The sequence below is a fragment of the Jaculus jaculus genome, chromosome 17 (assembly GCF_020740685.1).
Source record: "Jaculus jaculus isolate mJacJac1 chromosome 17, mJacJac1.mat.Y.cur, whole genome shotgun sequence".
NCBI classification, from domain to species: domain Eukaryota; kingdom Metazoa; phylum Chordata; class Mammalia; order Rodentia; family Dipodidae; genus Jaculus; species Jaculus jaculus.
This window is the reverse complement of record NC_059118.1, coordinates 9,040,525-9,053,124: the sequence shown is the minus strand read 5'-3', so window position 1 is coordinate 9,053,124 and position 12,600 is coordinate 9,040,525. Positions and strand designations below refer to the sequence as shown.

General features: G+C 38.2%; 1 protein-coding gene across 7 annotated transcripts in view; it reads right to left on the bottom strand.

The window, feature by feature from the left end:
- The window catches only part of Rbms3 (RNA binding motif single stranded interacting protein 3), a 1,479,068-nt gene that overhangs the window by 51,409 nt on the left and 1,415,059 nt on the right, over positions 1-12,600 (bottom strand). For 6 of the 7 annotated variants that reach the window (XM_045136303.1, XM_004662088.3, XM_045136304.1 and 3 more), the window contains 2 exons: positions 10,125-10,235; positions 2,126-2,173 (listed from right to left, as the gene is read on the bottom strand). In XM_045136303.1, the coding sequence (XP_044992238.1) occupies positions 2,126-2,173; positions 10,125-10,235 (159 nt within the window). The remainder of the gene's footprint in view (positions 1-2,125; positions 2,174-10,124; positions 10,236-12,600) is intronic. The other variant, XM_045136306.1, reaches the window with a different exon arrangement.

Here is a 12,600-nt window from a genome sequence, read left to right as displayed (position 1 = left end):
ATTTTTATTTGTGAGGGGAAAGAGAAGGCACATCAGTGCCTCTTGCAACTGCAAACAAACTCCAGACACATGCTCCACATTGTGTATCTGGCATCAACTGGGCATTGCAGAATTGAACTCAGGCCAGTAGGCTTTGGAAGTAAATACCTTTAACCACTGAGCCATTTTTCAAGCCCATAATCTTTTATTTTCCCACATCACTAATTTCAAGTTTAGGAGCTTTTCAGTGCAAATCTGTTCTATTAACTTAGCATAAGCAAGGTAACATTTCTTACATTTATGTCTCCCATATTTGGGTCATGTCCTCTCAAGGTGACTGTGGTCACCTGCCCCATGACCAGAGCTTTGCCACAATTATTTCGTACTCCCCAAATTTTAAATCCAAGTACACAGCTCTGATTACTCATGTCCTGAAGTGTCTCCATGTCTTTCGCTTCCATTCTTCCTATCTCCCATCATCCACTGCTGCATGAGAAAATAACGCACGGACTCTCTAGTGGTTCTGAAGCACACACTGTGATGTTTGATACACTTCTTAGACTATTACATTTATCAAGTCATTTATGCCCTGAAAAATTTTCAATGAAATCAGATGGGCACTCTGAGTTGATGTGGAGCTTCTTGCCTGGAAAGATTTGTGTAGGGATAAACCCATGATTGATGTCTACTAAGTGCTTTTGACACTGAATGCCGCTTTCGCTGGGACCTTGAAAGTGACATCAGGATGCCTAGTTGATGGTCAGTTACAGACTGTGCCTTTCATCTTTACTCAGGTTGGGAAATTATAAAGAACACATATTCCTTTCGTGAAAACACAACAACCAAACAGCCAAGCATACACAAGATAAATACTGCACACATCAAACAGAGTCTCCTCCATGTTTCCTGTTTTAAATGAAGACAGCACATTGAAATTTGACAGGTAGTACATTTTGGGGAAAATTGTGTGTTAATGAACTGGGCAATTTTTAGATATTTTGAAGAGGATCAAAATGATGTCACAATTGAAAGGTAAGTCGCGGCTCTTCAACGAGGACATTTGTACAGTTTTAGAGTACACAGGCGTCAACATAACTAAGCAATTCCATAGTGCATAAAGGAAGACCTCCCTGCAGATGCTGGCTCAAGCCACCACAGAGGTTGAGGGCAGGACAGCCCCTGTCATGTGGTCACGTGACTAAACTTCCTTCTGGGCGCTCAGGACTGTTCCATGCTCTCGTTCCAGTGCCCTTCTTGGTTTCATTTTCATGTTTTTGCTAAATAATCACATGCCAAATAATCAGAGTTCAAAAGGTTTTTTGTGGGGGGTAAGGAGATGTCAATCTTTCAACCCATTAAAAAAGTCCACAAAAATGAACAGTTGTGCCCATTTTTTGCTTTTGTAACAAACAAAAATTCAAAAGTGAGATGGAAAAGCATAATATCCACGCAGTTCAAAAATCAAATAAAACAACCCATTTCACTCACAAAAATCAGCTACAAGTTGTACCATTAAGTGTTACAAAGCAATTGAAATATTACTAACTAAAAATCCTCTGGAGCCCCTCTGCCCCTTTGTTGTATATAACGAATGCTGGTAACTTCATTTTGGTTCTGAAAAAAGTATCACTTTTGGAACAATTTGTTTTTTAAAGTTTTGATTCATTCAACAAATTCTACTGAGTACGCCGACCCTATACTGGGTGCCAAGCAAGCAAAATGAGATGAGCTTTTGATTTCAGAGGCACTCTGGGCCCTAAAGCAGTGATCCTCAACCTATTTTTTCGTGATTCATGGAAATTCCATCTCCCATCCTTCATAAATTCTGACGACCTTTTCTCACCTTGACAGTGATTCATACCTAGAGCCTACACTACCTTCTACCACATCCTTGGTCTTGATAGTGTCTTTTGTCTCTTACTTTTCATTTGAAAAGGGGAACACATTTGTTTTCCAGACATAAAGCCAGATAATTATGTTCAATATGCTTCCCATAAATACATGGAACACCCTGTCCATCTGAAAATTCCAGCCTTCTGGACCCACCCCTGTTGAGAATCACTGCTTTAAAGAGTTTGGAAGAAAACCAAGGCAAGCGCCAGCTCTCCCCTCCAATCGAGTCTGAAAGGAATTAGAATGCTCCTACCTGACATAACAGCTGGTGGAGTACCATAATTCTGTCTTGGGATTGAATCTTGGAATGAAAAGAGCATGAGAAAGAATGTGATGAAGTCCGAAGAAAATAAAACAGAATCTTAGCTTTAAAAGTCGGAAGGGCCCACTGAGTGTAATAGGGCCACCTGTCCCCATCCCCTTTCCTGAAACAGTCAAGACATTATGACTCTAGTGGACAGTTGATACCATGGTCCCCATTGCCACGACACTGCGCATGTTGTGATGTTCCTCAGTCTGTCTGGACTCTCCTGTAGGGAAACAGTGGGGGGAATGGTCCTCCCTGAATGATGTCAGAGTTTTATAAGACAGTCTATCTGGAAAGGAGGGCTCAAAGTTTCATATGAACCAAAGTACTGGCAAACAAAACAAAGAAATAACTTTAAAGGAGATCAATCAAAAAATTGAATGTTCTCATAGTCCATGGGTCAAATATGCTTTGAATCCCAAGTTTTTGTTGGCACCACACTCTAGCCCTGATCAGGGGTTGGTTGTCAGATAGATCCCAGATGCTGTGTACCCCAAATCCAAGGAACGTGTGTATGGATACGTCGGTCCCAAGCCTATGGGAGAGATGGTAACTGTCTGATTTCAAAGGGTCCAAACAGTAGAAATAACAGATTTTAGAGAAAGGCTAATTCAACTATACAGTGCTGATTGGAAAATCTGGAGCCCAAGGGGGATCAACTGTACCTGTTCTGCTAAAGAGCCTGTGCCTTCATATAATTCCTTAACCAGCAATTTTCCAAAAGAAAGAGAGGCACAAGCTATGCCTGGACTTGCCTTTCTATAAAAAGAAAACAGGAAGTGCACCCCAACTATTAGATGTCAAAACGTGGCCAAACGCACGCTCTTGTGTGAACTCTGATTTCATTCATATGATGGGCTCCCTGTTTGAAAAACTAAAACTCCCAAATTTATCTCCTTTTTTTGCCTACTCAAAGTAGTTTTTGACTTTGAAAATTATGTTTCCTTGATACAGTGTGTCATGTCAGGGACTCGTATGTGAAAATGCTGTGTCAGAAGATGACTCAGGGCATGAACACTGAGCATCCTGACCAGCAAAAGCCAACCCTGCTCAAGATTTAAATGCAGCTCTACCAGGGTGATGAGCTATTTGGTCTCCTGACACAGGGTAAGTCCCAGAGAACTCACTATGACCCCCAGTCTAGAAGAAGTAGGATCATTTTAAAGCATTTCCAAATAAAGCTAAAGGAATGTCTTAAGACCAGTGCTACTTACTTACTTACTTATTTATTTATTTATTTATTTATTTATTTATTATTTGGTTGTTTGAAGCAGGATCTCACTCAAGCACAGGCTGACCTGGAACTCACTTTGTAGTGACAGGCAGGCCACAAACTCATGATGATCCTCCTACCTGTACCTCTGAGCACTGGGATTAAAGGTGTGAGCAACCATGCCTGGCTAAACATGACTGCTTTTAACTTATATTTTCTTTGTTTTTTTTTCTTTGTTTTATTAATTTGTAATCCGCTGCCTTTTTTTGTCCCCCAGGAAACCTGTGCCTGGTTATGTTTAGAGAAACACAGCAGCTACACAGTACTCCTCCAAAACCCAATGAATAAATAAATAAATAATTGTTACTGGCTTGTGTCATTAGCAACTTTGCAAAAGAGTATGTTTAAACATTTAAGAACAAACAATAAAAGCAAATAATATTCATTATTGAGTACTTGACTAGTATAGAAAAGTATAATGATTAAAATTGAATTTATCCCACCCCATTTCGAAAATAACCACAGTTGTTTTATTTTTTCCTGTGTAGAATTATTTCATAAATATTGTTTTCATAGTTGATTATACCCTACATGTGCAAATTTGCATCCAAAACTTTTTGAATTAACATTATAAATGATAATTTTCCTTGTCATTTTAAGTTCCTTTTGTTTTATATTGTTATATTTGATTTTATAGATGGAGTATAATTTTTTACAATCTACTTTTTTAGTCATTGTAAAGATGCTGTGTTAAACACACATAAAGCATGGAGGATTTTCTGTTAACTTTAACTTCTTTCATAACTATCTTCAAATTTGAACGGGACGGCTATGTCTGCTTGTTGAAGTGTTTGGGCAGCCCAATTTGTAGCTAATAATAATTGTACAAATTTAGGTTATTATCATCTAGTTATTCCCCTATAGCTTCACATGCAATGGATTTGATTTTACCTCTACTTAATGCTGTGTGTGTGCACATGCGCACACAGATGCAGGCATATTTGGAGAAATTATAGCTTCTGTTTGTTTGGTTACAACTTTTTCATGTATAATTCCATTTTCTATTCTCTGGTTTTTGATTTTTTTTGTCAACCATATCATCATGTTGACATTTTATACATGAGTGAGAGCTTTTCTAATGCACTATTAACTCACTTGAAATTAGAAACTATTTTTAAATAGTAAAAGTTTAACATTTGCAAGGGAATTGTTTCATCACCATAGACCTTCACTTAATGACTTCTCATTCACTATACCATCAGACAGCTTTTATTTTACAATAAGATGAAAGGAATATTTAAAAGTGATTCTTTGTATTTTTGTTTTTTCAAGGTAGAGTCTCACTCTAGCCCAGGCTGACTTGGAATTCACTATGCAGTCTCAGGCTAGCTTGCAACTCACAGCAATCTTCCTACCTTGGTACCACCACACCTGGCTCCTTTTTTAATCTGTAATTTCTTTCTAGTATTACTTTGTAACTGGTTGATTTTTTTTTTTTTTCTGAAAAATCATTCAAAGCAAATGTATTTATTGGGATGTATAATATATTCCTTTTCATTTATGATACATTTTACTAAGCCATGTGTCATTTTAATATCTTATATTCATTTTTTAATAATTCTCCATCTTAATCCTGATATTTTTGCCTTCTAATGGGAAAAAAGTGAATAATGCATTTTTTTTTTTTTTTTTACCTGATGCTATCAAAGATTTAGGGCAATAAAGCAGCGGGGTGGTTGAGAAATGCTAATGAACTGTGGTGAATCAGCGGTTTAAAATTCCTAGATTATTTTTGGGAGGTAACTGTGGTGAATACCATGGGACACTAATAATGTCACAAATCACTACTGGCTCTGAGAACACAAACTGAACTGCAGATAAGGAACCTGCAGATCAAAATCTTATTGTCTTTTCTTTTCTTTCAACAGAGTCTGGTGGCATGGTGAACCACTGGTGACCAACAACTGAACAAATGGAAAGGAGATAAGAAACTCGTGAGACCAGATTGTCATGCAACCCGGATGTTCTCCACGCGCAGCCAGACCCCTGGTGTTTTCTGCTAAGCTGACAGCCAAGTGATAAGAAGCTATGGATAATGGGACTTAGGTTCCATCAGAGGAGCTCCGTGACAAAACAAATAAATCAGTAAACAAAAGAAGAAACGCTAGAAAAAAAAAAAATCTTCAAGGTCAACAGAGCCATGAGATGGAAACATATAGCTTGCACAAAATTCACTTAGCTGGGAGCCTATAGATTCAGTCCATCTTAGAAACGGGTTGAGAATTCAGCAATAAACCTTGAAGAGACAAACTAAAAATAGGGTCATTAAACTATATTGGGCCCGTTTCAAAGTTTGGGGCTATATGAGATTGAAATATACCTGCTTTTATGTAGATTAAAATGGGCTTTGTGTATATGTGTGTGTGTATATATATATATATACATACATACAGAGATCTTCAAAAAAGAATGTGGGACATAATAACTGGGGCCGTAGACTCCTGCAAAAAGGAAAACTGTACCCTTGTTCCTCACCCCTTCAGCCTGAGCACTGCCTACTGGTGACCACTGTCCTCAGCTCTCTGTGCTCGATCCTGGGAAGCCATCTTTTCCTGGGTCTTTGTTTTCACTACTCACATTTTTTTTTTTTTCAGAATTTCCAAGAGTTCAGATCTTTAAAAGTCTCTGAAGAGCCCCACATAAGAGGGAGAGAGAGAGAGAGAGAGAGAGAGGCTGCTTTGCACTTTTAGATGACCTGGCTATGGGTAACCGAGCAGAGACTGGACTAGAGAACACTGGGGCAAAGAACAAGAAATGCAATCAGGAGACTATGACAATGGATCAGATGAACCCAAGGACAGAGACTGAAAAGCGGTGGGAAGAGATGATGGAGAATCTGGCCAGTGTCTATGACCTCACTCATGGGACTTTATGTGGAGGTGAGAGGGATAAGGAAAAGGGTCCAGACTGAGTCCTTCGGCTGCTAGACAAATGGTCACAGTATTAGCTTGAAAGAAAACAGGGCAGGGACACACAAGAGGAAGAGGGTGCACCTGGCAAGAAGCTTATCAGGGAAGCTCATGGAGGGTGTGTGAGTTATGCTGACTTTGAGAGTCGGAGGGAGATCTACATGGGGTCAGCCAGAAACGAGCTGGGAGCTAGAACAATGAATCCATGTCCAAGGTTAGCATGGAAGACACACATATCGGGGTCTTCAACATGAGACACAGGGCTTATAAACATGAACAAATGAAGGTGGTTAAGGAAATTCTATGGGCCGAGCAGTATGGGACTTTCTGAGTTTGCAAAAGCAAAGGAGAGGTGGTCAGACAGGTTGGAGAGAGTCAGGAAAACCTTGGGCCACGTTTATAAACTTGGGAGTTCTGGGGCCAAACAGAGCCTGATATTCAAATACTCAAATACAGGGAGATTTCACATCCAAATCCAAATATGTAGCTAGACTATCTTCAAAACACAGGATGGTGCGAGCGCCGTGTGTGTGTGTGTGTGTGTGTGCGTGTGTGTGTGTGTGTGTGTGCGCGTGCGCGCATATGTCCGCTCATGACTCTGGTCGTATTTGATATCCATATTCCAATCTGTGAAAGGGCTCATCTCTGTGGATTGTATGTCCAATAGTCAAGCAAAGATCTCTTATTACACAGAAAATGCCTGCAAAGTACAATATGAATGGTATGTATGTCTGTAGGATGTGACTCTGCTTGTAATATAGAAAAATATAGGAAAATTTGATTCCATATTTACAAAGTATATCCTTGAGTGACTTGGCCATGCTTGCTAGAATTTTACCTTTGGAGCTCTGGAAGGGTGTGTTAATGGGGAATGCAGGAGAGATTTTGAAGAAAGAAACAAAACCCCTGAGATTCAGTGGGTGACTGAGTTGTCCTGCAGATTTAATAGGGTGCTGTATCCCTTTCAGTAACCTGGACTCCAACCAGGCAGAAGCCACCAGAGGCTAACGTTAAAGAGTGCCTCACTTGATAAGGGGCCTGTTTTATTGTCATATGCAGTTCTAGTTCTGCTGTGTGTGTCATTCTCTTTATAACTCACAGTATCCCTGGGCTGTCTGTGTCGTTATTTCCACTTTGATAGAGAAGAAGTAAAAGTTTTAGAAGGTTAAAGAATCAGTTCAAACATGCAGATCCCATACAAGGGACTACAGGGTCATTCCGCAGCCCAATGGGCATTCCATGATAATCAGACTATTGTCCCAGCAATAGAAATGTCAGAAGATGCAACTAGGTAGGAAAATTCAATTTAAGAATTCAATTGCAATTCTGTAATATCACTCCAAATACCAGTAAAAATTTACATAAAAGCAAATCAATGATGGTATGCCAAAATATTAGGGTGATAACTTAAGAAAAAAATGTGATTGTATTGTAGGCAGCAAGCACACTGACTTACAATTTTTGCATGAATCAACAAAGTAATATATCTTCTCTTCACCTCTCCAGGATCTTATTGCATTGCAAACTAATGTATAGTACAATGTTACATAGGTTTATGATGTATATAATCTATACATCAATATTTAATCAATAATTAATGTGTATAGTGTATCTTAAAATGTATCTAACTTTTGCTTTTACTTTACTTGCAATAGCAAAGTAATAGTAGAATTTTAAAAAAAAAAGAAAAAACCTAGGGCGAATTTAGTGTTAAGAACAATCCAGTTGCTAATATTATTTACCTGTTAAGAATGGTTGCAGTTCATAGTGCTATTGAATTATTAAATTATTATCATCACAAGATGGGTAAAAGTTGTGGCCCTATCAATGTTTGCTTGTTGAAAATCCTCAAACATGCAGTCATGTGAGCTTTATCAAGTTGATTAATATAATTCTCAATCTACTGTTATATTTTAGCTTAATTTTCAATTTCTTTAAGAATTCACTCATATTTTCCATTAACCTGGAAATTGCATCTTTCCAGTTTACAAATATGTAACATTATCCATGAAGCTAGCTTATGCTTTTGAGCCACCAGGAAAATGTATATAGGGCTTCCTTCTCTGTTTTCCAATATGACACACCTCCCTCCAAAAAAAAAAAAAAAAAGGTCAGATTTCAGTTTGTCATTCAGTACAGTAAAATCGCCTTCTTTCATTCACTCCTAATAGACCATTTTTGACAGACATAGAGGCTGATGTGAAGGTAAATGAACAGTGGAGTTGTAATCAACTTCATTCTTTTCAATACAGTTCTTAGACCTGCTTCACTTGGAATTCATAAATTGACTACCAATCAACTTAACACTTTACTAAAAGCAATAAAAATATTATCTTTACACTTCATCTCCTTGATGAAAATACAACAGTGTAGCATAGTGTGGACATGACTCCTAAAAATCTAGACAGAAGCCTAAGAAATTACATGACCTATGCCAGGCTTCTTGACATATAAGTTATCACCAAAGCCTTGCTGCAGGCTCTGCAGTGGAGGCCTCAGACACAGGGGCCCTGCTCCTGTTCATAAACCTAGATTTCTTTCTGAAACAATGTGCCTTTTTCCACTGGAATGTTTGGGCTTATTTTCTATTTAGGGAAGAGCAGTGAGGACTGTGTGTGTGAGAGAGAGAGCAATTTCTTATATTCCTTAAGGCCTATGAGTCAAGAGAACCTTAGCTAAGGTCAATCCCCATGTAGAGCCAGTGTGCAGAGGGTGCATTAATGTTGGTAGGTGATGCCAGCCCCTCTTGGAGGAATCTTAAAAGTGGTAACAAAGAGACATGCATAGGCCTAAAGATGTAAATTTATGTAGTCAAATGGCCCCATATATTCAGTTCAATGCTCCAAGAACACAGAAAAGAAAATTAGGACCATGGTTTTGATTTAGGATTCGTGACTCCTGGTCTAGAGCTCTTTGTATATTTAAGGTTCCCTAACCAACAATATGTTTGTCTTTTCTTTATCTTTATAAATATTAAGATTATATGCACTGATTTTTATGAGAAACAAACTTTTTATGAGAAACAAATCAGTAGCAGAGAGTATCTAACAATAGCTACACTGTTTCCTGTAATGTAATAGCAAGCAAAATTTCATAGTTTTAAAGTTGTATTAGACATGAATACTAGGAAAATTTTCCTTTAAAAAATAATGTTTTGCCTGTGGTAGAAATCAAGGGTGCAATTGACATTTTTTTTTCAGTACACTTTTGCTCTTTAATGAGAAACAAGACTGGACAAAGTTATTGTAGATTATACGAAAAGATCACACACATTAGATTCCTTCCCTACCTATCAATATTATGTATATCAACATATTTAGAAGAAAGATGAGAAGAACTCAGTCATACCAAGTGCTATGTTACTTTTTATTCCTTCAAACTCCTCTGTGTTCTTGTATCATTGATGATCTGAGCTATCTCCTGTCTTAGGAAGGACTGGGGAGTGGAGGGGCTCAACTGGTAAACAGGAAAAGAAAAGCTGGTTCAAGTATATCATCATGGGATCTAGACTTTCAGATGCATTTAGAAGGACATCTTTATACAAAGAGCTGCTACATCTGGTGTATAGGGACCCGACAATGAGAAGCAACAGGAATTTAAAGGCAAACCCACCACCTTGTCCATAGGAGTGACTCTTCCCTGCAATTGAATTTGAGTGAATTTGTTCATATTGGAACCCAAAAAGTGTGTCAAGTGAGGGTTACAGACCAGGTCATTGGCAAAGCAAGGGAAATCCAAGCAGATAAAACAAACTGAAACTCACCGTTCCTGTTGTGCCCAGTGACAGGTGGTTCATCTGTTGTGCCAGTGGACCCACAATGTTTGTCGGCTGCATGGACATGGGATGGTCCATGGTTGGCGTGATCACAGCACCCTAAAAGCACACATACAATGTCCATCTGAAAACTTGTTCCAAGAGGAAGGAAAATTTTATATACAAATAAAATTGAGGTGAGTTTTTATACTAACCTCCAGTGTGTTCGCTCATTTTTTTTTACAGAAAAGGATAAATTCAGTCCTAGGTGACTTTTATGTATATCCATGTCACTATATGTTGTATGAACAGAATTTCCTCAGATATGATTCATATGGGATGTATCTTTGATATCTATCATTCACATTCTCAACACTTCACATAGGATACTTTCCCAATTCATGTAAATCTTTTCCTTCTGTTCCAAACATAAAATTATTTGATTGAAAATTATTAGCATGGGCAGGAGAGATGGCATAGCAGGTTAAGGTGTTTGCCTGAAAAGCCAAAGGACCAAGGTTTGATTTCCCAGTATGTACGTAAAGCCAGATGCACAAGGTGGTGCAAGTGTCTGGATTTTGTTTACATTTGGCCAAAGGGCCTGGTGCATCCATTCTCTCTATCTGCCTCTTTCTATCTTTACCTCTATCACTATTTCTCTCTCAAACAAACAAATAAATAAAATATTAAAAAAGAAAATTTTAAATGCTAATGGAAAGCCTTTCAGTTTTTGTCAATATTGAATCAAACCTTCAGGTTACTATACTTATTCATATCATTTATACATACAATGCTTGATTATTCCAAATACAGTCTACCATACAGGAAGGAGCTCAAACCTTGATGGAGTTCTTGCCTGGACTGCTCTGAAGGACATACCAAAATTCAACATTAATTACCTAAAAATTGGAGTTGCTATTTACCAAACAGAAAACATATTTGACATTCTGAAAATTCAGATCCATAGTTTGTAAATTTACATAGTTGCATATCTGTGTCTTTTGATGTTATTGATGGTTTTGTGAATTTTCATTCATTAAAATTTTTCTTAAATAAGAGCCAAGCTGTCATCAGGGTTTACTCACTATAAGTAAACATAATATAATACAGACACATTGATTATTGTCTTCTTGCCCTAATTTCTTTACTGGAAGACACTTAACTTTTCTCTCTGTGACAGTTTGTACAAAAAATGTCCCCCATAGACCCATGAGCTTATGATACCGTTTCCTACTTTGCTGTGTTGTTGAAGTCTTTGGGAAGATTACTTGTGGGAGGAGATATGTTATTAGGGATGGAACTTGAGGTTTATTATTAGTCTAGAACTACTAGGTGTTGAGAACTGAATCACTGTGAGACTGTGTACTTCTTGATGCTGTGATGAGATGTGACACCCTGGGTGTCCGCTCAGCCATGCCTTCCCTGTCCGGATGACACGTACCGACATGACGAAGCTTCCCCTCGAAACTGAAAGCCTGCACAAACCCTTCCCTTCCACAAGTGGCTTCAGGTTGAGTGCATCATCCTGGCAACTATAACATTTAAAAAGTGCTCACTATCCTTCATTTCAGGCCAGAATTAAACACCTTAAGAATTGGTTTCTTTTCAAATCACCTATGGATAAATTATAGACTAACCAAGTTAAATTTAAGTCCTGAAGCATTGCTTTAGCAAAAAAAAAAAAAAAAAAAGACAATTTCTCAATATTTTAATCCAAAGCAGGCATAAGACTAATTCTTTTAATATATCATATATAACATATATACACCATATATATTAGTGAAAGAGAGAGAGAGGGAGAGAGAAAGAGAGGGAATGTGTGTGCCAGGGCTTCTTGGCATTGCAAATGAATTTCAGACACATGCACTACTTGCACATCTGGCTTCACATAGGTATTGGGGAATTGCATCCAAGCCATTAGGCTTTGCAGGCAAACACTTAACCACTAAGCCATTTTTTCAGCCTGACCCCAATTCTCTTATTTTTGTTATTATTGTTATGTGTATATTATGCATACATGTTTATGCCTGTGTGTGCATGTGTGTGTGTGTGCGTGTGTGTGTGTGTGTGTGTGTGTGTGTGTGTGTGTGTGTGTGTAGGCCAGATATTAACAACATCTCCATCTACCTCTCTACTTTATTTGATATATCAAATTCTCTCAATGAATGCAGAGCTCAACCATTCAGCTAGACTAAGTAGCCAACTTACCCTGATGATCCGCTTGTCTTTGCTTCCCAAGTTTTGGGCTTATAGGCACATGCGCTCATGCCTAACATTCATGTGAGTGATGGAGGTCTGGAAACTGGTCCCTACACGTACATAGCACACGCAGTACCAAATAGTCCATTTGCAGCTCTCAATCATCCTCTTGAATTTGAAACTTAAGTGATGCTCTTGAAATGTTTGCCACTAGACATTGAAGCAGAGCTAACTTGCCACAATTCCAGTAACATCTCATTTCTAATCAGCCTGCCCTAGATACATA